The sequence below is a fragment of the Alosa pseudoharengus genome, unplaced genomic scaffold, assembly GCF_046254945.1.
Source record: "Alosa pseudoharengus isolate Yale_2024_CS ecotype anadromous, Long Island Sound unplaced genomic scaffold, YU_APseudo_1.1 YU_APseudo_1.1_scf_19, whole genome shotgun sequence".
NCBI lineage: Eukaryota > Metazoa > Chordata > Actinopteri > Clupeiformes > Clupeidae > Alosa > Alosa pseudoharengus.
The window spans coordinates 30,687,698-30,715,197 of NW_027468657.1; the positions used below are offsets into that span (position 1 = coordinate 30,687,698).

The following is a 27,500-nucleotide window of genomic DNA, read 5'->3' on the forward strand; positions in this document are numbered from 1 at the left end:
CTGGGAAGAGAGATCAAGCTTTTGTGGCAAGGTCGGGTGACATTTGAGTCAGTTCAACTCTTTGTTTGGGTATGACAGCTGGAAGGAGGGCTAGTGGGGCTGGAGTTCATTTTTTTTTTTTTTCTGCAGGAAGTTCTTTGTGTTCCTTCAGTGCTTTTCTGTCTGCCTGTGCACTGACAACAGAGTGTAATTAATTTGATTAATCTAAAGATCAGTGCTGGTGAACAGTATCACGGGCGACTTCCTTGCTGCCGAGTCTGGACTGTGCACATGTACAGAATCAGTCAGCTAATGAGACAAGGAACAAGGAAGTGACGGGTGGCGCCCAGGGACTGCTGACATCCTCTCGTTTGATTTTTTTTCCACTTAGCGAGAAAACAAAATATTTTTCGTGCTTATTCATATACAAAGGACGGGCCGATCTGTGGTGGGAGCTGCACTCGAAGACAAAACTCTCCAGCGACTGTACCTCAGATAAGGCGTCTTTTCGGCAGCCAACCATGAATTTCAAGAGCCTGTGTTTGGATTCTCCTCAGAGAGGTGTTGTGTGGCGGTGGGTGCTCATTTCTAAAAGTGGCATGTGCTCTACCTCCTCAGAGACATCTCGCAAGAGAGCTGGGGGAATAAAAAAAAAAGTGAAAATCTGGGCAAAAAAAAAAAAAAAAACGCTCGCTGATGCCTTGCTTACTAACTACCTCGGCAGGGTATGGCACAGTGCCTCCTACCAGGCACTGCTGGCCTGGATGAAAAGAGCGAAGACAAACAGCCCCTGTGATTCTCCTCAAGTTGTAGAGAACAGCCACAGTATCGCTTTATGGGGTTAGAGTTTTAGCACGGCTGAATCAGAAACACTAGCACCCCCCCAAGCGAAGGGTTGCGCTTTCATGCCCTGCGTTCGCCAAGTGCAATGACTTAAAAAACACGGATACTAATGCACGACACAAAACGCAGTGTGGAATTGCCGAGTGGTGGGGATGGGGAAAAAAAAAAGGAAAACGCAGCTTTGGGGAATGGTACATGCTGTTGACATGCAGCAAACACAAGCTCGACATAATGTAGTACACGTATCCGATTTAGCGCCATGGCAGGAACTACAATCTGGGTCAGCTCATTATGGAGCGCGAGCTAGCTGTAAGCGCACTCCCGCCGAATGAAAGGCCATCTCAGAGTGTGTGTCTGTGTGTACGTGTATGTGTGTGTGTGTGCGTGTATGTGTGTGTATGGGGGTTGGGGGGTGGCGACTCGACAACACTGCCAGCTCCTGGCAAGATGCGGGCTGTGGGAACTGTCGACGAACACAGCTGGGGTTCATTGGTTGAGATGGAGGTCATAATCTGTGTCTACAGTTGCACAGGGTAGGGAGGAGAGGGGAAGAGAGGGGAGGGGCTGTAATGGTGCCGGAGGTGGACGGGTCAGTGAGTGGAGGGGGGGGGTGTGTGTGTTAGGGGATGGTGTTGACTCCATCTGCCCCCACCTCACTCCACACCCTTCACCCACCCCTCCACCCCCATCACCTTCTCCTCTGCCCCCTCCCTGCTGCAGCAGTGGTTCGATCCTTCCTCTCAGCTGCACAAAATTACCCTTTGAGCAGCACTCTGAGCTCCCTATTATCCCGCCATCTAATCCCGGGCTCTTTACGAGCTCACTGCCCACTGCTAGACCATACATAATCCCTCCTCTACAATAATGCCCAGACCACAGGGGACTAGATGAGGCTGCATTCTTAAAAGCCCCCCCCCCCCATCCCTGGTCCGTGCCACTGCAGCCAGGCTTGCCACTAAAGCTCACAGCGGCTGTGTCAACATCGGATGCCGGAGCCGGACACGGAAGGAGTGGTGTGCGCGTGGGCTTTTGGCTTTTTCGGAAAAACGTTTTCATGGGGAAAAAAACACTCGCCTTTGTTGTCTAATGAGCTGCAAAAAGAGCTGCAACGCTGTTATCCCTTCTGCCATTTTGGGAGGAGGTGAAAAGTTTAAGGTTGGAGTGCGAGTGGAGTGATGTGGGGCTGCCATGGGGGATTCATTTTGAGGATAAGGAGCTGTGCGGTTAAAAGACTGTGACTGGAAGTCCATCACCAAGGACTGGAAAGTCCCCTGACACCAGGATCATTTGGAACCGCTCGACACAACACAAACATCTAAATTTAGGGAGCACAAGACATCCAAAAAAGCTCTGAGTCTGGCATCAGACAGATGTTTGGCCAGAGGGTCATTCAGAACCCTCTCTGAATATTGGGTAACACAACTGAGCCTGTCCATCTGGACCACTTTTGCTGACAGCGTTTGAGCACCCAGCTCGTGCTCATCTGGGCTGTAGGGTGAGGTCACGTGGGTAGATTTTTTTTATGGCGAGTAGAAGAACACACACACACACACACACACAAAAAAAATACTTGAGGGAGCCTCTACCTCCAATCAATTTCTCCCTGGTAACAGCAGTCATCAAATTAGATTTGTGTTGTTAGAGCTGATTACAAGCACTCCTCATACAAATCTATAGTGCTTTGTGCCATGGGTAAAATTGAGCTGGCCAGGAAAAACAGGGGAAAGGGAGCAACTGGAGGAAACAGTGATCGACTAGAGGGAGGTGTGCGGGTCGATGGAGCTGTGGGACATGTGATATGTTTCACTGATCATTTCTCTCTGGCTTCATTCCCATGAATATCATCAATCCCAGTCACTCTGACATCCATATCGAGGATGTGCACAAGGTAGTTGCATGAATAGACAAACTGCTATACCAGCACACACACACACACACACACACACACACACACATACACACACACACACACACACACACACACACACACACACACACACACACACACACACACACACACAATAGACATAAAGAACACATACATGTACATGGAAACACACAAACTCACAGATACATAGTTTTTCATTTACCCAACCATATCATTTGAAAAAATGAACAAAGTAAACACTGTTATGCCCGCAAGACTAAGATTCTAAGAGAAGGTTGTTGATATTTCAGCTCAACAGCTGATGAAATCACATCCCGAGCACCTCAAGCAATCTGTTGTTGACTGGAACAAAGCTAGAACCGTTTACACACACCGTTCACAAATCAGAATTATTATTAATTTGAATCTTATATTAATTAGTCTCTCATGTTTAGAATTAGAGTTTAAAAGTTTAAAATGTTCTCCAAAATGAAATGTGCTTTATTTAAGATATGCAGGAATGTGTCTTTTGTTCTAGGGTCTGACATCTGATTATTGCCTTTGTGCCAGTCTGCAAGGTCAAAGAGTGATTGTTTTCATTTGCAAAGATATGTTTGTCATAAGAATACTTCTAATTCAGACAAGTTGGTAAAATCTGCAAACCTCCCTCCCTCTGTGTGCACAGCTGAAAGAATACAAGCTTTGTTTCCTGAATGATTACGATTGCCTGGCTGTGCCTCAAACTGCGTGATATAAAAATGACCATCATCACAAATCTATGGAATTGTCAGAGGCTATTTACTGAATGAGACAAAAACAGTATTTGATTAGAATTGTGGACTTCACCCTAATGACAGCTGAAATAATATGTCACTTAGCTCTTACAAAATACATGTAAATTAGTCTCTAAAATCCTCTGCTGAGTGACATGCTATAATGCGCCCATTTTGCTAGATTACAAGACGTTAGAAAACAAACTCACCCAGTCTTGGCAAAATTAGTCCAGTAGGTCATGACCACGGCGCTGAGCATGATGTCGTTCTTGGAGAAGTTGCAAGGGAACAGGTCAGTGGGGCCGATCATTGGGATGCCGAACACGTAGGGCACCTCGTCTCCATGGGCCGCGTCCGACCAGGCGGGCTTCATCAGGCTCTGGCAGTGGTGGTAGAAGGCGTAGAAGTAGGTCGGTGAGCCGTAGCGCGCGTGCAGGTCGGCCGTCACCACCGAGGGCTCCACCCACTGGTGGTCGGTGAAGAGCGCCACCAGCGTCTTGCGGCGTGTCTCCGGGTTGTCCCGGTCGGCCCAGTCCGTGTACATGAACTTGATGGTCTCGCGCAGCGTGTCCTTGCCCTCCGGGTAGCCATACAGGCTGTCCACGAAGTCCGAGACGGAGAAGTCAAAGTCGTTGCCCGACACGCCGTCCTCCGAGTCCACCACGTTCTCCACGAAGCGCAGGCCCTCGCCCTGGTTGACGCCCAGCATGATGTCGTAGTTGAGGAACTCGCCCTGCTCCATCAGGATCTCGGGGTCGTCGGGGATGACGTCGCCGTCGATCACCGGGCCGAAGGCCACGTGGTAGCGCGCCGGCTGGATGTCCTGCTCCACCAGCTCGCGGGCGCTCTTCTTCCTCAGGCAGTCGACCATGTCCATGGTGTCCAGCACATTGCAGCCCACCTTCTCCGCCAGCATGCGCGTGTACTTGACGGGCTGGTAGTTGACGGCCCAGCTGGACAGGGCAGAGCCGCTCTGGATGATGGCCCTCTGGAAGAGCCCTGAAGCCGAGACAAAAAGGACACAGAAAAGAAAAGATGGTGAAGGTCCGATTCCTGAGGAAGTTATTTTGGGGCAGTTGTGAAACCACAGCACACCAAGTTATAGCTTTGTTTTATGTCGGCAGCTGTTGCTTGTGTGACTAAATGACAAAGTTCCCATCTACCTGCCGAAATATATGTATAATACAGGTGCATGAGGATAGTAATGTGAAGTAATATTTGCTGATCATCAGCACAGCAATCTGACAAAACAGCAGCCCAGATGGCCATGCATAGAAAAATATAGGACAGATATTACAGAATGTCATGTGTAATCATGTGGATGTAAAGGACCAGCTGCAACACGTACAGTTTCATTACGTAAAAGCTTGCATAAAACACACTGTAAATGTTGAAAGAAAAACTCTCCGTGTGTAGGGAACTTGTGTGGGAGACAGACATGTGCCAGTAGTAGGCATGTTACCCCCCGGCCCCCCCTATTGATTCTGCTGCTATGAGCCTGTAATAGTGCTTTAATAGGACTCTGTGGCCAGACTCGTCTTTCTCTCCCACACTCTTGCTTTTGCTACAAACAACAGTGAAAGCTGCTACACTGTGCGTAGGTACAACGCAGTGCATGCATTATGCCTGCAGCTGATATGCCTCTTCATATCTGAAGATCTCATATCTTGAAGCCACTCACTTTGACACATGTGAAGTAACACTGCAATGAGCTCCCATGTTATTACAGAGAACAAGAGAACTCACGTGCACACTATATCTAATGAAAAAACAGATAAGCTAAGCAGCTTTAACATAAAAACAACAAATAATAGTCAATTACAAAACAAAAACAATTCAGTAATAATAGTCATTTAATTTGCAGCCCACACACCAAATAATGATCCTGAGAATGTACGTGCACGCGATGCTCATTTTAGTCCGTCTTGACAGGGCATCACACACTAATAAACACTGATTCTCATAATGCCCTGCAACAGCCATGTTGGCTCATTTTCAGCATCAGTCCCTGAGCAGGTGCAGTGAAGAAACAACAACCGTGTTTACAAAAGGTGCACACAAGACTACGCTAAACAACAAAGGAGACAAAACATACCGCAGGGCGCACCTCACTGTATACAAAATACACAATGTGTGCTGTGACTGTCCTTATTCAGCCATTCAACACACATTCAGTACACAATGTCACCCCTCTTGTTCCTTTCACACCACTGCAGTAAAAATGAGAGGTGCTTTCATGTCCACTCCTTCAAGTTTACTGCCTTGTCCTCCTCCAGCAATCACCTCATTTGACACAATTGATCTGTCCTCTTGTTTTGCTATAATGGACCGCTGCGCACGGCTCTGTGTTTACACACTTCTGCAGATTGCTCACTGCTCAGAAGACAACTCCTCTGAGGTCAGGAGATTGGAAAGAGAGATTGTGGCGACCTGTCCTGATTTTTTCCCTCCACCCAAAGAGCTATATTTGCTATACCACATGCAACTAACAGCGCTTGAGCGAGCTCTTGGTGCCACTGTGATGACTATCAGCATGCTCCTTATGTCCATGTAGGACATCGCTGGGCGATTGGGATCTGAGGATGTATTCTGTGTTTCTTTTTTCTTCTTTTTTCTCTCTTCCCTCCTCCTTCTGAGGGCGAGTAGAAAACGAGGGAGCGGGCGGCAGGCCGTTCGGCCGGGCTGTTTGGAGCGGCTCCACAAACAGGGCCGCTCCGCAGGACAGCAGCCAGTCCCCCAGCGAGAGGAAGCAGATGTCAAGGATGGCTCCGCTCTTGAAAGCATTACCAGGGGTGGCTGGGAGATGAAAGATGGCCGCCCCGGGGCCGAAAAGCCGCGGCATAATCCTGCCCCTTTTGCCTTTAATGGCTGAGCTGTGCCCCCCCCCCCCCACCACCACCCAACATCAATGCAAGCCAACTGCACTTGCAACCAGGCAAAACCCCAGAACTCGGGGTTTGCCGAGACTTTTAGCCCAGAATTCCACTGCATGACCAGATACAGTACACAGGCTCCCCGTTCAGTTGGTGGCATCCTCCAATGACATCCTGAGAAGTTCACAGCCAAAAGGGGGGTTTGTGTTTGTCTAAATCGCCTTTTTATCTCACCCCCAGAAATCCTTTGTTGTCTTATTCCTGCCAAGCAAATGAACTTTGCCTTGGTTTTGGCCCCTCTCCTACGGACGCTGACCAGCCAGATGGCTCACAGTTGAAGCCAGAAAATGCCCAACACACAATAAGATTTGCCACATGCCCAAGCAGCATGGGGGTTGAAACATGACTAAGTGTTTACTATTGTTTAATGTTATCATGAAAAAAAAAAACAGACAGAAAAAAAAAGCTAAACACAAGCTTTCACTATGCCAACAGATATACTCATATGGAATGATGGAAGAGATGAACTTGATTGCGATGAGAGGCTTTTGAATTTTACTGCAATAATTTCAGTTGAATTTTAGGTCTTGTTGTCACTGTTGTATTTTGGGTGACTTGACTGATAGAACCAGTCAAAAATGACAAACTGTGATTTGAATGGTGTCTCCTATAATCCTGTGTAACTATCATTATTAAGCCTCTTTTTGCCATGTTTGGTGGATCACTGAGATAGCCACTTAGTTGGAGAACCAAATGTTTCTGAAGGGAATCATTCCAAGTTCAAGGGAAACAGTTCACAGACTCAATCCTGGAGCAATTTAATCTCCACTATAGGTTGGCAGTCTGGAGTGACATTGCTCTATCCTGGGGTTTGTTTTTGCTTTATGGCGGAAACAGATAGCACCGACTCTATCTAACTATGCTTGACGCGAGAGCCTGGCACCTAAACAGTGAGCATATCCATCACCGAGCAGCTTTAGTGGCAGATTGAGGTCATTGTGAATTATGACATGGGCTCGGAGGTAATCATTCATTTGGCCCCACTCAAACGCCGCTCTTCTGTGCTTTGTCGACCTCGACCGCCTGCCCCTCTCAAGACACTAGTTAAATGCCTGCATAGCAGATGCTCCGATTGGTGCAAGCAGGGGATAACTCACCACGGATATAAAAACACTGACCTTGTGCCTTGACCAGCGCCACAACAATGGCTCCCTCACTCCGGGTGGAGGGGAAGACTGGGGTGAGGAGATTACCACCTCTTCACACTGCACTATATCCTCCCTGAGCCACAGATTACAGCCTAAACCTGTCAGGCCAACAGCAAGCACAGAACTATGACCCCCTCGAATCAATTTCACGATTGTGTGATTGGATCTGTTTGTGGGGGCTCGTACCCTCTTTGATTGGAACAGGGAGGACACCCAGGCTACTATGTTTGCCGTGGGTGGCGAGTGGATGGAGTGGATAGTCACGTGATCCGAATCAAGGCTGCCGCCTATCCTTGTGTGTGTTTTTTTCCCCCACAATGCATGTGTTCTGAAGCTCTGTACTGGGATTCGCTAGACGACTGTTATGCAGATGATCTACGAAATGCAGACATATAGAGGAGTTCACCTTCCCTGTCCTTCAACACCTTCCCAAATCAATGCGATCACTCTTACATTTCCGCTGGGACTTGCTATCCGGGCCACCATTGTGTCCATCATCTCCACATTACTCTTCAAAGTGCGAGTGGAGGAGCGATTTTCTGGTTATCTCTGCCTTTTTTTTCGTAACCGACGTTCCCAGGGAGCTCATTTTCGAGCGGTATGATATTCCGGCAGTCCATAATGTAAGCGGGCAGCGGCGTGTCATGAGACTGGTTCCGCTGAGCCTCTGGCAGACGGCCTCTGGAGAGATAGCGGAGTGCGCGGGGCCGCGGCGGTGACGCGGGGGCCTGGTAAGCTCCGGCTCTCCAGCGCCGGGCCCACTACGCCGGCTCTCCCACTGCTGATTAGTCCTTCAGAGGCGTCTCCATCGCCAGGGCGCTAGCATGAGCAGCAGCAGCAGCAGCAGTGCACTCCAGGCTCCCTCTCCTCAGTCATCTTACCCACACAGCCATTAAATCCCTCAAGTCTTACTAGAGCTGCCTGCAAAATGGGGTGTGTGGGATAATGTGTGTGTGTGTGTGTGTGTGTGTGTGTGACTGTGTGGGCTTGAGTATGAATGTGTGAGGGTGTGTGAGGTTTGTTCAGGTGTGTGTGTGTGTGTGTGTGTGTGTGTGTGTGTGTGTGTGTGTGTGTGTGTGTGTGTGTGTGTGTGTGTGTGTGCATATGTCCGTGTGTGTGTGCAAGTGAAAGTGTAAGTGGGTGTTAGTGTATGCATTTGTCTGTGTATGTGCATGTCTTTGTGTGTGTGTGTGTGTGTATGTGTGTGTGTGTGTGTGTGTGGGTATGTGTGTGTGAAAGGTATTCCTCTGCAGGACCGTGTCTCATTACAGAGTCATTATAGCACCCTTGCTTTTCACGACACCACTGGGTCTTTTTATGCTAATTTCCATTTTGCATCTCATTGTGGTGCGAGGAGGATACCGAGGCGGCAGAAGCAGTGTGGATGTGTCACACACCCATGCGAACGCTCGCCTCCTCTCTGTTCCAAAGTCTCTTCCTGTCAGCCCGTGGGCCGCGCGCTTTCTGATGTCACTTCCTGTCAGCGCTTCAGCTGTGCAAGAGACTGTAGGTCAAAAACAGAGAGGCGGCTTCAGATCCCCCACTTCAAGACAGTGTGACTCGAGACAGCACGGTATCCATAGTTACATTGCAGGATCATACATGTGATATAGCACATTGTCAGTCAGCGTGGCAGGCTGTGTATTAGCATGGCTCTGAGATTCATTCCTTTCCTAGACAGCAGTCAGGCAGTCAGTCTTGCAAGAAGACTGTGTCTGCAAGACCTCCGTGCTATTTTCTCTGGAAAGACTATAATATCCTTGTTTTTCCAGTGTGTTATTAAGACTTCCCATTTAGATTACAGCCTTGCCAGATTCGAATCGATTCCGCTGGTATTACAAAGAAATTGCAGACCCCCCCCCCCCTTTTGAACGCGGTGACAGTGCCATAGACTATCAGGCTCTGGCTGCTCTCTCTGGGAGTGAGGGAGGCGAGCCTGCTGGTGGAATGAGCCGGGGGATTAAGCAACAGCTGACGTGCTCTCTCCCACCACACATGCTTTAGCATGGACAATGAAACCTGACATCAGATGGCCCAAATAGGTCAGCACACACATCTGATTCGTTGTAAACACACAAGCATGCTGTGCTGGCCGGCCGCTGATTGCTAGTTGCAGGTTTGTGAGGGACTGCATGTTTACTCTGCACAGCACGGCATACACACACACACACACACACACACACACACGCACACACACACACACACACACACACAAATACACAGGTGTTTACCGGGGCTTATGCATTAAAAAATGCTCTTTTCTGAGAGCAAGCTCATGTTGGAAATAATGCTTTCAAATGCCTTTATGCACATTTACTGTACACATGCTAACACACATTAGCACGGGCACACGTAGGAGCCTCTGATTCTGCTTGCTGCATATTATCTCACCGACTCCATCCACTAAGAAGCTCTTGCACAGGCACAGCTGTTGAAAGTCACTTGGACTTTAATGGCATCCATATCTAAGCGTGCACACACACATACACACAATATGCCTCTGAGGCCGTTTGTCCATCCTGGCCCCCTTCATTTGAGTCTCTCTCTCTATTTCTCTCTCTCTCTCCTACTCTCTATCTCTCCTTCTCTCTCTTTCTCTTTCTCTCCTTCTCTCTCCATTTCTCTCCTTCTCTCTCTCTCTCTCTCTATCTCTGTCATTCGCCCGCTGGCTGGAGCTGAGAGATGGAGCAGCAGCTGGAAGCCACAGCCTTGGCCAGATAAGCAGGGTCCGTGGGGGGAAAGCGCGGCCAGGCTAAAAATGACCTGATCGACAGAGCAGAGGTTCCAGGATCGATGGGCGCCTTGGACCCCGCGAGTGTGATATCTCCCACTAATCACAGTGTGACAACCACAAGTCAATAGTGGCGCACACTACGCACACACACACACACATACGCACGTGCGCATACACACATATACACAGATGCCACAGAAACAGGACCACAACCACATCATACTCTCACAGGCAAGTATGTAGCTGATCAGTACCAAAAAGACAGACAGACAGACAGACAGAAAGACACACACACACACACACACACACACACACCTCACCACCCCCGCTCCACTCCTCTCCACTGACTCCATGCCAACTCCGCTTTAATCACCTATCCACACCTTCATCTCCTCCTCCTCCTCACCCTCCGACACCACCCGCTCCTCCAGCCCGCAGGGCATCTCTGCCAACCCTGCCTGGGCAAGACTCCTTTCCGTGACTGGCTGCTCTGGTGATGGAGGTGGAGGTGGCGGTGGAGGTAGCGGCGCACGTAGCCCTGACGCTAAGGACACTTGAGTGCGAGGAAGCCTCGCTCTCCTCCAGCACAGCACTGCGGGAGCTCAGCCTCCTCCTCGGCTCCTCTCCTGCACTCTAAAGCGTAATGACAGAGACACGCAGATGGACACGATATCGCTCCACATCGCACCAAGGTGCCACTGAGGCGTGACTCGTGCCTGTCTTCTGATTATGGGGAGGCGGGTGGGGTGGGGAGTGGGATGTGCCTGTGTTTATATTTGTATTTGTGTGTGTCTCTGTGTGTGTGTGTGTGTGTGTGTGTGTGTGTGTGTGTGTGTGTGTGCGTGGGTTATCACTGTTTATCTCGGTGTCGACGTCTACGTGCGCTCGTGCCCCTAATCTCATTAGATGCAACACCCGTTCAAATGTTTTCCGATTTTCTCCAGCACTTCACACACAAATGGATTCGCGCAGTGTGCAGAGTATAAATTATTTCCTCTGTTTACTCAGATGCAGACAGGCACGCACACACACACACACATACACACACACACACACACACACACACACACACACACACACACACACACACACACACACACACACACACATACACACACACACACACACACAGACCAAGAATCGGGCAACGGCAGGGTGGGGTGGTGTGGAGTGGAGGATGAAAAAATGACACAGACACATGCAGCTGCATCGGCCCCAGCAGCTCCATCAGCCCCAGCTGGGTTGACACGAGGACAGCAGCCTCATCCCTTCCCCTATTTCTGTCCAAATTAGACACCCACCACCTCCCTGATGACCCAAGCACTAACACATCCTGCAAAAGGAATTCAGAGAAGAAAACGGAAAAAAACAAAACATGTACGGTTTCTTAAGCAGCGTGCTGTGTGAGCTTGAGTCCGATTTTGTGAGAGGGAAGACTGAGGCAGAGGAAGAGTGGTAGAGATGGAGGAAGAGGAAGAGAGAGAGATGGAGGAAGAGAGGTAGAGATGGAGGAAGAGGAAGATAAGTAGAGATGGAGGAAGAGGAAGAGAGGTAGAGATGGAGGAAGAGGAAGAGAAGTAGATATGGAGGAAGAGGAAGAGAAGTAGATATGGAGGAAGAGGAAGAGGCAGCGGTGGCAGAAATCTACAGTTGTGCACAAATACAGCAATTCAGCCATGAAATGTGAAAGGATGGAAGGCTTCTATTCTGGGCTGAGCCACAGCTCTGACAGCCAGATGGGACAGAGCATCACAGAGTTAGCTGCTAAGAAACACCCCCCTCCCCTGCCTCTTCCACACACACACACCCTCCCACACATGTATACACACTCCCCCACATCCCCCTTGTACACTGGGCAGTTAAATTTGTGACAGACAAATTATCAGAAGCACACACAAACGCCGGAGGGGATTTCAAGGAAACAACTGCAGGAATGACCACAGAGGGATGCCCAAGTGCATGAGAGAGGAAGACAGAGAAGAGAGAGAGAGAGAGAGAGAGAGAGAGAGAGAGAGAGAGAGAGAGAGAGAGAGAAAGGGAGGGGGAGAGGGAGGGAGTGAGAAAAAAGACAGGAGGAGAGGGAGTGAGGGATGGTAGAGGGGAAGGCAAGGGAAGGCAAAAAAGCAAATCTCTGTTTCATGCATTCACTTATTTATTTCATTGTGGCCTAGGGAATTGTGCAAGAATATTCAACATTGTAAGTAAAGGCAGGTAAACTGAACGTAGTCAATAATCAAATACTACATCCCAGTGGCTGTTGAAATGCAACACTTTTTAATACTATTTATGAGTGCATAGCAAACACAAATACATCCCAAAACACAGATAAACACACACACAGAGGCACAGTCGTACTTTTAGTGAGAGGTAGAAACACACACACACACACACACACAAACACACGTGTGCGCTGACAGAACGAGAGAGAGAGAGAGAGAGTAAATGGCAAACACATCTCTAGGCAGGCGCTCTCCCACTCATGTACCACGAGATGCAGAGAGAAATACCTTTGGGCCATTGCTGCTGTTGTGTGCACTCTCCTTTCTCTCACACACAACCACCACTCTCATGTGTGCGCATGCGCAAACACACACACACACACACACACACACACACACACACACACACACACACACAAGTCACACTCCCACTCAGCCACCCATGCATACACTCGACTCATCCTCATTAGGCACCACATGCAGTGAGCACAGGATACTGCAGCCATCTCCCACCCTCCCTCCCTCCCTCCCAGCTGAGAATAGCACTGTTACAACACATCTTATTTTAGCGAGTTGGGGAAAAAATTGCCTCTGAAATAGACTCATGCTCGAGCCGACGTGCGAAACATCAGACCAGCATCACATTCCTTGAAATAACGTTTAAAAATGGATTGCCTCTCTCTCTCCCTCTCTTTCCATCCCTCTCTCTCTTCTCCTCATTCTCATATGCATAATTGCCCCACCAGGCTGAGAAGTAAGAAGGGTCGGAGATCCGTGGTCAGATTTGGGGGCAGTGGGGTGGGGGAGTATGTGCTTGTGCATTAAGAGGCAAATGTTTGATTTCTGTTAAACAAACATTCCTCCCGGTGGGACGCGGATTGGTGGCGTTAGCCCTGGCCACACGGGGACGTCTCTGGGTCCACTTAGCAGACCCTGGCTGCAGTGATAACAGGCCCCGGGGGGCAGAGCACACACATGCTCCCACTAATTCGAGTGGACACACTATACAAACAGCAGCCCAAAATAGGCGCGCTGCCTTCGCTCACTGCCACACATTAGAGATGGAGAGTGCAGCACAATGGCAGGGAGAGTGGGATTGCACCGTTATCCCATTCCGTCTTGTGTGGAATCATCCCCTGCTGTGGAAGCAGCCTGGCTTTACCACAAGCAGAGAGGACACACACACACACACACACACACACACACACACACACACACACACACAAACACACAAACACAAACACACAAAGGTACCTCCATACACACATAAACCTACATACACCTACACACACACACACACACACACACACACACACACACACACACACACACACACACACACACAGAGGTACCTACATACACACATAAACCTACACACACACACACACACACACACACACCTTTATCTTATTGACAGTGTACAGTTAAGGCAAAACTAAACAACATGACTACCAGTGACTAACAAAAAGGTGTCTGTGTGTGTATTTATGTTGGGGGGATAGTGTGTATTCTTAACAATTAAGTATAAGTATATGAGGCAGAACTAAATCAAATGGAAATTGTACAGTCCAAACAGTATTAGCATTAATAATGTACCTGAATGGCTTGTTTGTCCTTGGGCCTATTACCATATATTGTATGTAATTAGATGAGGAGACAGTATATACTATCTATATATACTGTAGATAGAGCACTACACTGTAATATGTAATGTGAGCTTTGGGGTTTGGTGATAAAAGAGCGTGCCTGAAGAAAGCACCGAAAGTCAGGGCTCTTAATATTCTGCACTGAGTGCCATTGTCCCTTGGGAGTATTCACAGCAGGCCAAGGCTTTGCGTGTGGAAAAAAATGCTCTGAATGCTGAAATGGACTTGCTGCAGCTCCAAACATCTCAGTGTCACTGGTGAGTCACAGTGCAATTTCTTCATCCTGTTGTGTTGCTGTACAAACAGCCCTGTTTTAATTTAACGTTATGGCATGTTAGATTTTCAATGACATTCAAAGCCATTGCTGAAATTCCACTCAGCTTTAAAAAATAAAACTTGCCCTATTGAATGTGCCAGAGAAATGGTGTAACATTCTGCCTCATTATCTGGCTAAGTTATGTAGCTGTAAACTACTCTCTTCACTCTTCACAGTGGAACATGGATTGTAGATTACATCATTGCTATTGATTTTTCATAAAACCAGAACAGTCCTCTTTGGTGACTCTGAAAGGAATAGCATTCCCTCGCCCCATAACAGGCCATGGTTGAATTACTCAGGCCTTATTGGAGATACACGGCTCTTGGCCTGTGCTCTCTCACGGCACCATCAACATATGGATATCACCCCCATGCCTTCCGCTATGTATCACATCCCAAGGCGTCTGGAAAATCAATGCAGATGAGCTGAATTGAACCGAACGCCTCATAACCGACAAAAGGCTAACAGGCTAAAGCTAACCCACCAAATCTGGACGGGAGCCCCTGAGGCACTTACAGCATGTGTCAATATTTGACATTTATGCTGGCTCCGTCTGTGTGCTCTGAGCCATCTACCAGGCTCTATTAGTATGCCTCAGAGAGGAGGGGGTGGGTGGGGGAGCGCAGCTCATTGCTGTGGCATCTGGGAACAGGCATGTGCTTTATCGACGGACAGGGCCTGCCCCCTTCCTCATCCATCATCCTTCAGTGGGAAGCTGAGCAACACACAGTGCTGCTGCTGCTGCTGGTGACAGTGGCAGCTAGCAGCTAGCAGCAGCCACATGCTAGCACCCAATAAATCACACAACAAAATCCTGCACGCTGTGTGTGTGTGTGTGTGTGTGTGTGTGCGTGTGTGCGTGTGTGTGTGTGTGTGTTTTAAAGCTGATTTCCTTGAAAGCAGGCTCTCTTTGCCAGAGATAATTCCACCGCACTAAGCTTGTCGGTCAACATGACGAAATCAGCGTTTCACGCCAAACGTACACGGACCTTATGGACAAACATCATGGGACTGGAGCCCCGCTTCACGCACTGGGGGGGCCAGCTGCCGCTCCTGCCCCATCGCACTCTCCAACAGGGAAGTGTTCCCAGGGCAACCATAAAAGCCCTGGACGCCAGTATCGACTCCACCAGAGTGAGCACTGCCCCTCACGTCCACACCATCTTTTCAGCTCGAGTATAATATTTGAACAGCCTTTGAAAACGACGGCATTCCAAAATGAGAGATAATAGCGTATCATTTTAGCTACCCTCGCATGGATAATTGGGAGCAGATTGATAATGTCAGGATCATAATGACCGTATAATGAATATTTATTACTTCAGTCGTATTTTGAGACTTTTCTTGTTAATGCCTCTAGGCCGAGGAGCAAATCCCTCGTGACACTTTTGGAGGGCCTCTCCATCGCCAGCCACATTCAAGGTTTATTCTGCTCTCCTGTTTATCACAACTTTGCCAAAAGGCCACAGACACGGTATTACGTTGAATGTCACTCCACTTGTCTTGGTTTCCCCGAACAAGTCTATTGCATTTCCCTTCGCTGTGGAGTCGGCGCCCGCAAAAGGGCGAATACCTCAAGGAGCTCAAGTGATTACAGCCCCCTGTGCGACATTGAGAGATCTTCGCACACAACCACGAAGAGGCCGACAGAGGGGAGTTTAACGCGGCGGCTAACGTGAAACGCGTCTCAGGTAGCCGGAGCGCGGAGTTTTCCCGAGTCGTGGTGTGCACAGCGGCACGTCCACTCCACGCCGAGGCCACGCGAGGAGAGGGGAGGGCAGAGGCGGGCTCGGAGCTCGTGCACAATAGTGGCCTTTCTGCCTCGCCGATCACAGCCCCGATTATCAGCCTTTCACAGCCAAAAACCCTGCCGCCGGTGGGAGGGAAGGAACGGGAGGAAAAAATGATTATCGCTGGAAGGAAAAAGAGAACGAAAGAGTGAGATAGAAGTGGGGGCCAGGGGGAGGGACGATGTGGAGTTTGTTTGCTCTCTCTCTCTCTCTCTCTCTCTTTCCCTCTCTCCGTCTCTGTCCCCTCCTGTGATGGCAGGCAGACGGGAGGCCTGGAGTGAACGCTTCATTCGGCCACACCCTCTGTCCCTCTGCTGCTGCTGTCATCAGTGCCAGTGGGCACACAGCTGCACTCACACGGCTTCCCCCCAGAGTCCCAGCGGAGCCGCCGCGCAGTCAGAGAGGAGGCAGAGGCCGCGCAGCTGAGCTAAGTCTGGGCACGCGCACACACACACACACACACTCACACACACACACACACATACACACACACACACACACACACACACACACCAGCCTGAGCCCAACCCACAAGGGTCTCTGTGTGCTATTTTTTACCGAACGCTTTTATTTTGTTTATTTTTTATTTTTTATTTTAGTAACAACGCCGGGGTTTCAGGCTCAGCAGAAACAAGGTGAGATTCCTTTTTAACAATGGGGAAAACAAATGGGAAACATAACCTGTTTCCAATCCCTCATTAACTGAGCGTGGAAACTGGCCACAGCACACAACACAGTTGAGCTGTGAAGTGTAGCCCATTACCACGGAGACGTCAAGAGGCTAGTTCAATTACCGCGTGTCATCATCGGCATAATTGTGAGAATCGGTCACAAAAGGGGGTCAGTTTGACCTCTCTGGAACAGCGGAATGAAAACAAACAATTCATCTTCATCTTGATGGGAAACGCGGTGTACTGCGGGGCGTGCTGTGATAGTCATGCACGCCGAGCACCGCGGCGTGTGCGAAAAGCGCTCCTTCGGCTCGTGCTGGAGCCTGATTGCTTTTGACATCGAGTTATGAACTCTGCTTTTGGTTCTCATCAAATTAAAGCCGCGCGGTCTTTAATGCTCCGACAGTTCAACATTGCGGCGCCCCGGAGTAAAAGCCAGTCAAAACAGACGATTTGACCTTCTCTTGTGGGACGCGCGTGCGCCAAACACAGAACAACTGTTGTTTCTGGGGAGAGCCTATTACCTTTGCCGTCTAGGCTTTTACGTGTGACCTGATATATAACCAGGAGAAATCAATACCGTACTGGTGAGCTGACAAAAAAAAAAAACCCTCAGCGGAGAGGCTCAACCGTCGGCCCTCCCTCCACCCAGGCCTGGTCAAGGTGAGGTAATTTAGGGGCTCTGGCGAGGGTCAACCTGGCGCCGGGAGTGTCGGCTAATGGCCACCGCTGGGAGAGCCGCAGTCGCCCCGCTTCCCATCAAGAAGCAGGCGTCTAATGAGGATTATATTAGCAGCCCAGGGATGGCGCCGGCAGTAAGGCATACGGCGGAGGCTGGGTAACAACACCACCGGTTAGCAAACAGATGTTCCTTCTGTGCTGGCTCCAGTCGCGGCTAATGAAGCCTTTACCAATTTGCGGGAGTTCCGGGGACACGGGGGAGCACCCGCAACTGTCTGGCAGGGACCCGCGTCTGTCGGCGCGGAGCGCACGCCGCTCGCACAGACACGCACAGAGGTGTGCACGCCAGACACTGAGAGGGGAATCGCTGGGGCTGTTTTAACAAGGAGAAAGTGCCTGTTTGTTTCTCTCTGGCACACTAAAGCACAGCGTGCCGGAAGAGAGCATTACCTGGGCCCTGGGGTATTCCTGTGGTCAGCAGAGTGCTAAGCTGAGATGAACTTTCCTTGGAAAAAAGACTAGTTTCAAGTCTTCTGCCTTCTGAAAATAAACAAAATAAGACTATTGCTACTGCTACTACAACAAAACTACTAGTACTACTACTAATAATAATAATAACCCTGTATTAAATGTTAACTAATTGTGTAAATGATATCATACTACTAGTATTACAGATGCTAAAGGAGCAACACTCTAAAAACGGCATCTTCTTTAAACACTGATGGTTACTTGGCTTTGTGGAAAGCAATCCATACAGTATATCCAAATGCTAAAATGTGACTTCTTAATCTAATAAAAACAATCCACTGCATACTTAAAAGCTGAAGATTTGTGCTTCTTTGTCAGGCTAAACTGTCCTTCAGTATTTCCTTGTATTCAGCATGTTTGCGTTTTTTTGCAAAGTTTTGTTCATTTGGGACATTATTGTGCTCAGACTGTATATTTCCCCCCTTGCTACCATTCTTGCTGTTGCCTAGAGTGCCTGTGTAGCCTCAGTGCACACCTTCCGGCCTTATGCATGGATGGAAATGCTCCCCTAACACCTAATGGTCCAGATGGCGTGGACTCCACAGGTCAAAATGCATCAGATCCTCGCGCCATGACACAATTTATTCTGCCATGTGCACTAAAGACACACCGCGCCGCACGCGCACGTGCACTAGAGCGTCCGCAGACGTATCAACTCGTGAGGGCCCGACGACGCTATTCATTTCAAAAACATCCCCCAGGCATTTCTTATCCCCGACAGCAAAGTGATTTTCTTCTGTCTGAGACTGAGACTGAGTTTGCTGAGCATGAATGGTATGATTTTTTTTTTTTAATTTATCGTGAATAGCAGCGAGTCTGAATACTCTGACTAAAATGGCAGGAAAAAGCACACAACTTTTAACAAAAGCAGAGCTCAGGTAAATTCTGTGGCTGCTGTCAGACGTGGGGAGGGCTGGGATCACACCACTTTTCTCCAAGTGAATCTGAAAATGAAATGAAGGGATGGGTGGTGGTGTAGGTGGTGTAGGTGGAGACTTGAGAGCTTGAGAGGAGGGGAAAGAGGGGGAGAGAAGGGAACAATGGGATTGAGGCTCTCAGGGATGGGTGCTGTCAACAGTCACGGCAACACAAGAGAGAGAGACAGAGAGAGGGAAGAGAGAGAGAGAGAGAGAGAGAGGAGAGAAAGAGAGAGGAAAAGGGAGAGACAGAGAGAGACAGAGATAAGGAGAGAAAGAGAGAGACAGAGGGAGAAGGAGAGAAAAAGAGAGAGAGGAAGATGGAGAGACAGAGAGAGAGAGACATGGGGAGAAGGAGAGAGAGAGAGAGGAGAGAGCAGAAGCATCAGAACAGCAGTTGAGAACGCATTAGAATCAGAGGGCAGATCTGGGCACCCAGTGGCGCCTCAGACTGAGCTTCCCTGAGAGGCACCACACGGCAGCCCAGCAGACTGCAGGAGCACAAATGAACACCGAACCAAACGAGATTAAACAAATAGAAGAATCCGCAAGAAAGAGCTAGATCCATACTGTGCAAATGCCTTAATGAAGTCTTAACAAACCAAAGGGCCAAGAGATGTGAGCTGCATTCATCTCTCTCTCTCTCTCTCTCTCTCTCTCTCCCATACCAACCTCCCTCCCTCGTTCGTTTTCTGATGATTTAACATCCACCCCCACTTTCATAGCCCACTCCTACTAAAGCCGTGCTATTGCCTTGGCAGCGCTTAGCTTGGCATGATTTGTAATGCAGGAGCAATTGCAAAGTTGGGGGACTGGTTTTGGTCATGTTTGATGTTATCAGAGGCAGGAACAAAGAGCTGGTTGATATGGAGGAGGGATGGGAACTGGGTGAGAGAGGGGTGGGCGTGTGTATGTCATTGAGTGTGTGATTGTGTGTGTGTGTGTGTGTGTGTTGTGTGTGTGTGTGTGTGTTATGTGAGAGTGTGTGTGTGTGAGTGTGTGTGTGTGTGTGTGTTGTGTGAGAGTGTGTGTGTGTGTGTGTGTGTGTGTGTGTGTGTGTGTGTGTGTGTGTGTGTGAGAGAGAGAGAGAGAGAGAGTGTGTGTGTGTGAGAGAGAGAGAGAGAGAGGGGGCAGTTCAGAGATGAGCTGTGGTGCTCAGCTGTCTGTGCTTTTGTGTCAGGGCTTCCTGTGCAGGTGGGCAAGCGGAGGAGAGCCAGCTCCTTCCCACCAACACAGACGGGCCATGCATTCAGCCATAATGGCTGCTTTTCAGCCCTCTTAGGGCAAGAGACAGAGAGAGAGAGAGAGAGAGAGAGACAGAGAGAGAGAGAGAGAGAGAGAGAGAGGGATGAGAAAAAAGGGTGGCAGAAAGAAATGACAGAGATGGGAATGTGGAGAAAATAAGATGGAGAATGTGTGGGAGAACAAGAGAAGAAAGGAAGAACAAAAAAGAAAGAAAGCATGAAAGAGAAAGAGAGAGAGAGAATGCATGGAGAGCATGATAGAGGGAGGGAGGGAGGGAGTGGGGGTTGAGAGGGAAAGGAGGATGGAGAAGGACACGGGATAAAGAGAGAAATAGGGGGAGGGTGGTAGAGCCTCTAAGAAGAAAGAGAGAAAAAAGCACAAACCTTGGGGAATAGTAACATGGAAACACCACTAGACTACTGAACAACGCATGCCAAGGCATACCAACCCAGAATAGCCCATAGCCTTTAATGGACTTTTAATATCACGAATGGAGCACAAAAAAACTCTACAGCATCTCCTGAGATACCTAAGTAGCAATTTCAAGGCAATAGATATGCAAAGGAAACTCTATGAAAGAATATATAATGCTTATTAAAGGGAGAATCATTATGCTTACCTGCTGAAGTAATTACCTCCCCAAACTCACTTCTCTGCCATTTTACAGCTGCAGTTTATAACGTGGGCTAATTACAGTGTGTGATTGGGGGAGTACGTGGAGGTTAGTGTGCTCCACGGTATCCTGAGAGGACCTGCTTGCTCTTGTTGACACACATCTCTGTTTTGGGTTGAAGTAATATGCTTTTACAGTTCCCTCTTGCCAAAAGGCATAAAACCCAAAAGTCTTTTTTTTAGTCGTGGAATAAAAAAACAAAACAAATACAAATGGCACAGGCTCTTCCCATATATTTTTATTCCTGGAGAAGTCGTTGTGGGCGTGCGGGGTAGTGGCACCAGGGGGGCAGTTAAGTTGCTCAACGAGCTGCATCACCGTAAGCAGAAGCCGTTTGAAGACAAATGGGAGGTTTCCTATTCCCTCACCGCACACCCTAGTCGTGTCCACCGCCCCCCCCCTCCCCCCCCAGAAAGCAGAGCAATGTCTGCTGCATTAAGAGATGGCAACAGATGCTGAGACGGCTTATCTAACGGTGTCATCCGTGGCGATGCAGGACTGAGAGTGGCTGCAGTGATTATGCATAATGGAAGGACCCTAGTGGGGAGTGCGACGTACAGGAGAAACGCCTCTTGATCGAGGACTCACACACGATGCTAACTCTAACGGCCCGCTAACGCCCCGGCTCCACATAATGTTTTTCTTTATTGTTGCCCGCGGCCACTCCTTCATCTGTTTTGTAGGGGTGGCTATGAGCTATGTCGTGGCTTTCGCATGGCGAGGGCCCGGGCGTGTTTTATTACTCGGAGGGGCTGACTGGCTGCAGCAGGTAGAAGTCAGATGGATGACTCCAGACCCAGAATGAACTGCAAGCTCCTCAGACGGCCATTATTCACCTGTTCATTTCTCCTTGAGGAGGAGAGGGAAAGCGCCAGTTGTGGGGATTTTTTTTTTCACTCTCCCTCTCCCTCTCTCAACCACCTGTCAATTCATCCATAACTGTCCACTGCCCCCGCATATGCACACTGCGTCAACTTCCAGCTACAACAGGGACTCACTGGGGTGCGCTAATCATTACCACGCCGTGCCATCACGCAAGAACTCGAGAAAGGAAATAATGACTTGTCCTTAGAGGTATATCCCATTCTCTTTCAACTCCTCTTGAAAAGAAACACCTATTCTTTTCTTTAAAAAATAAATAAATAAAAAATAAAAAATCTGACTGTTTTGTCAAGTGGAGGCTTTTGATGAAAGGACAGCAAGCTGCATGTTAGTGGGATGGAGGACAGCTCTCTGCCTTCCTCTCATGAGGAGGCCCAGACTGAATACTTGTGACGGCAGACATATGGCGCCAGAAGAAAAGAGAGAGCTGGAAAAAAAAAAAAATTTCTACTAAATCCCCCACTTTTTAATTATCTGTGTTGTCAATCGGAGCAGATAAATTCAAAAATGTACAGAGCCATTCACAGCTATTCACGGGCGCTTCATGCGGATGCTTTCAGAATCCGAAAAGAAATCAGCAAAAAAAGAAGAAAATAAATAAAAAATAACCATAAAATGACAAAAAATAATAATAAACTGGAGGACTCCATTTTGTGCCCAACACATTGATAAGTATTGACATGGAACTGAATAACTGACGTGTGGGAAATGGAACTATTCAACTACACAATCTCAGGCCTTGCTCCGGCATGCATGGTGCTTATACAACAATTACTACCCCTCTCCCTCTCTCTCTCCCTTCCTCTCTCTCTCCTTTCCTCTCTCTCTTGACAACCCGTGGCTTGAGTGTATAGCTGCTGTAGACGGGACTCCAATTCCCTCTCCCCCTCTGGGCTGTGATCTGATGTGACATTTACCTGTGGGCGCTGGCGACGCCCCGCAGCTAGGGCTGGCTGTTGTGATGCCTGCACATTAAAGTATGAAATATAAATGTTTGCCGCAGCATCAGCCATCAGCCAACTGGAGCTGGGGGAGAGAGAGAGCGAAAGACAGAGACAGACAGACAGGGAGAGAGAGAGAGAGAGAGAGAGAGAGAGAGAGAGGGAGATGTTCCTCTGGGCTCCATTTCAGAGTGCCTCAGAGGAGAGATATGACGGGGGTTTTGTAATTTTTCGAGGGTTAAGGATGGACTGTAACCTCACGGAGGAAGTATTGATGTGCATTTTCACTTCGTGGCCTTTTTCTGCGGTTTCAAAAAAAACAGGTTGCGCCTGTGTGTACTTTTAATGGGGTCACGCAGGGAGTCAGTATCAATATTGGAGGAGGATGAAGAATGCATTGTCACTGCGTCTGAGCTCTTCAGCCCTGATTTCAGACCATATGAATTAGTTGGGAAGCCGAGAGTGTGTTTGTGTGTGAGCTCGCATAGGCATGGAAGTATCCATTTGTGTCTGTGTGTGTACGTGTGTGTGTGTGTGTGTGTGTGTGTGTGTGTGTGTGTGTGTGTATCTCTGTGTGTGTGTGTGTCTCTGTGTGTGTGTGTGTGTGTGCGTGCACATGTGTGCACATGTGTATGTGTGTGTGTGTGTGTGTGCACGTGTCTGTGCTGATATGTGTAGGAGAAATACTTCGGAGTAGAGATAAGAAGCTGTGCTACTACAAGTCCTTTGACTCACAAAATGGTTTCCATTAAAAAAAGTGTGACGGCGTGAGATGAAATCCGGGCCTAATAATTCTGTGGGCGTTCGCATCACGTACAGAGCGAGTGGCTCGCCACATGTGCTGAGTATGTGTGGGCATCGAAAGCGCCACCCTAAGCATGTCGACTCGCTGTCCGTGTGTGACCGTAGTGCAAAAATACCAGAGGTGTGTGTGTATGTGGAGGACATGGTTCGCCAAAGCCATCCCATAATCCACTCCTGCACAGGACTTTAGTCAGATGAAAGTCCCGCGCAGACACTTTTCACATGCCACCGGCTTGAAGGTGTCATGTAAGGCAAATAGGATTAACAAAAACGATTAAGACCAATAATGAGCCTCCACGGCAGGGAGGGCGTCTCAAAGCACTCATTCACGCAAAATAAATAACAGCAAGAAATACATAAAAAAATATATACCCACACATCATCCCAGCTGTCACATTCATGCACACTAATGCCTTAGAATGGTGCCCCCCCCCCCCCAACCCCCAAATACATTTCTCACATGTGTAATACAGGTTGGCTCCACTGAAAGCTTACATGTGTGACAGTTGCAGCTGAGGGAAATCAACACTGCCTTCAAATCCATGTGTGGTGTGAAGAAGATTCATAACACATAATACTCTGCCGCCACCACCACTTCTGGTTTAATGACATGCAGGGGGTCTGACACAGAAAGCTGTGCCTGACTGATATGTTATGAGATTGAAGGGTGCAGTTAAGTGGCTGATCTTCAACGGCATGAGCCTGGTCTGAGTGGCAACGTGACGGCTTCCTATTAGCGCCATAAGCATTCATAAGCATGTGGCTTCCCCCACACTTAAAAGGAAAATGGCTTCTTCTTTGCCGCAATGCCTGAGAAGCTGATAAACTGGAGGTGGTGGTGGTGATGGTGGTAGGTGTGTGTGTGTGGGGGTGAGGGGGTGAATGAACTCCTTCACATTGCTCACTATCTCACCCATTCAGTGTCAACTAGCGCTAATGACAAGACAACAACCGCTACTTCTGCTAATCCTCCAATCAAAACGCAGGCAAGCGTCAACAAGCATTGGGGATCATGAGTCATGCTACTGAGGATTTCTCTGTCATGTACTGGCGGTTAGAAATAGAAGGAGAAGAGGGAGAGAAAAAAAAAACAGAAATTCATCCATTACAGCTCAGATCAATCTTGCCATAAAATCCACTGTGTTCTGCTCCGTGTAGAATTTTACAGTCATTCTGCACACCATAACACATGCTGCTAAAATGGAGGATACTCTCTTTCGCCAGACTAACAGGCTGCTCATACCTTTCTCTCTCTCTCTCTTTCCTCACTGCAATTTCTCCAGGGTCTTCTTATTCATTCTGCATTTTGCATTGAGATCAGTATCAATAACACAGTACTGGGCCCCGGCATTACCAAACACAGTGCTCACAGCATCATCCTAATAAAAGCGGGCCACCATTTACCATGCACATTTATGGCCTTCAATAACCTAGAAGTCTTCATAAAAATGAAAGCTGACATGTGCATGAGGAATCCTCCACACAGCCCTCCGTCTTTAATGTATGAGACGTTCCATTAAAAGGGGAGCACTTCCTCAGAAGCAGAGCTTTTAGGCTGATTAGTTACCGGAATAGAAAAAAAAGGAAGGAAAGAAAGGAAGAGAAAAAAAAAGAAACGACCTTCACCAGTACTGCCAGTAGTACCCCCCCTCCTGCTCCCTCCTCCATTGTACACTCTCACTCACTCACACACACCCACATCCACACCCCTACACACACACACACACACACACACACACACACACACACACACACACACACACACACACACACACACACACACACACACACACACACACACACATACACACACACACACACACACACACACACACACACACACACACACACACTCATACATCTCAACCTCTATCCACTTAATATTCTAGCAGTGTTACATGGTGCCATCTCTCCTTTTACATCATAATTATTATTAGGAGAGCAGGAGAAAAAGCCAAATCTGCATGTTCAATTAGACTACACCCCGTGCCAAACAGCAGAGGCCGGCTTATGCCCTTGCATCTGAACTTTCCCTCATCCCAAGAGGAGCCACTCATATTTTGAATATGGGAGAGCAATGGGCAGGAAATGAAGCCTATGCAAAAGGATTCACACCTCTGGACTCCTCTGCGTTTGCCATGAGTCAACTGCAGGATGGTATGTGAACACGTAGGTGTGCATGTGTGTGAAAGAGCGAGTGGAAGAGAGAGAGAAAAGGAGAGAGAAGCAAAGAGAGAGAGAGAGAGAGAGAGAGAGAGAGAGAGGGAGGGAGAGAGAGAGAGAGAGAGAGAGGGAGGGAGAATGAGAACATGGGAGTTAAGCAGACATGGCTAAAGGGAAAGAGAGTAAAAGCACTATGTGAAAGAACCTCATAGAGAGGCAGTGAGAACAAACAAGACAAGAGAAAACCGGCGGATACAGAGACGGAGAAAAAAGGAGAGAGAGAGAGAGAGAGAGAGCGGGGGAAGAGTGGGAGAGGGTGGCAGGCGCACTCATAATAGAAGGAGGGAGAGACAGATGACGGCCCTGAGATTTGATGATGGAGGAAGGCCGGGGACGTCTGTCTGTAATCCATCGCGCCGCAGGGGCCCTGGGCTCTTGCTGCAGAGCTTGGGGTGCTGGAGGGGTGATGGATGCAGCTCCGGGCTCGAAGCCCCCGGCATGCCCAGACGGGACGCCCACTGAGCGGGCGCCGCCAGGCAGGTGGGGGGGAGGGCATCGGGGGTGTGGAGGGGGAGTGGGCTGCCAAGGCATGGGGTGGAAGAAGAGGCAGGGCACATGCACACACACACACTCACACTCACACACACACACACACACACACACACACACACACACACACACACGCACACACACACGCACGCGCGCGCATACGGCGCTCATTATCAGTCATCAGCCAAAGCAGGCCTGCTCCAGGGAGACGCTGTGCTGGGCTCTGCCTGCGGTAGATGGCACCGGAGCCCTCCGCCCGATGGCACATGCTAAATGGCTTGTCTTGGCTGAATCACTCATACAGTAATGTTATTTGTCCTACTGCTGAAAAGATATGGTGGGTTTGCTACCTGACCAACATTGGAAAGTAAGCAAAGACAGAGCAGGGCATTCACAAATTTATGGGCTTACATTTACATCCCTGGACATATACAGTCGCATCAGTTGGAGCACAGGTCCATATCTATGCCCTCTGGGGACCTATTTCAACCCGCTATACAAATATTGTTGGGGAACTTTCCTGACTCCTTTATGGGAGTTAATGGTTGAAAAAAGGTAACATAACCCACTAATGTTCATGAGGCAAAGTCAAAACTGCGAGGCCCCAGAACTCCACATGTAGTGGGAAATTGGAAATGGCTCGCTGTCTATTAAACAAGTGGTAATACAACATAAATCCCATTCCTACTCAGTATTCTCTATGGAGTTTGCTGTCACTTTTTGGCAGCCCTCTTCAGGCATATCCTTTCTGTGATGACTCAAATCATTGCTTTGAAAAATGCTGGGGAGATGTCTGATTGATATTGGTAACACTTACAGAGAGAGCCCTTGCTGCAACAGAAAGCTTCCTACTTCAATTTTTTCAAGGATCTCTGTGGTTTACCCACTGCCTTTTTTATCTCATCAAACCAAGTAGGGCATACATTTCCATTCAGGGGAAAAAATATCAGCATCAGTAATATCCAATTTACGGAGAAGTGGCGAGCTGGTGTCTCTCTGGCGGTATAATAACATGCTACGTGGAGCATGGCATCATGGAGTATGAATAAAAAACGCATTTATGGTGCAAAATTCAATCCAAAAGCAGTCATCATTCATCTAAGGAAATCAAGGCAATTAGTAACACTTTCATGCAAATTGGAGGGGGCAAATGTGCAGAACTCCTTGTAATAAGAATCAAAGTGGAACCGCTTGA

The 27,500-nt window shown here is 48.5% G+C and overlaps 1 protein-coding gene across 8 annotated transcripts in view; it reads right to left on the reverse strand.

Annotated features, from left to right (window-relative positions):
- The window catches only part of nlgn3a (neuroligin 3a), an 80,419-nt gene that overhangs the window by 5,265 nt on the left and 47,654 nt on the right, over positions 1-27,500 (reverse strand). For 5 of the 8 annotated variants that reach the window (XM_076293008.1, XM_076293006.1, XM_076293007.1 and 2 more), the window contains one exon: positions 3,672-4,461. In XM_076293008.1, the coding sequence (XP_076149123.1) occupies positions 3,672-4,461 (790 nt within the window). Of the gene's footprint in view, positions 1-3,671; positions 4,462-10,041; positions 10,063-24,317; positions 24,324-27,500 lie in introns of all 8 variants that reach the window. The other 3 variants (XM_076293009.1, XM_076293003.1, XM_076293004.1) reach the window with 1 other exon arrangement.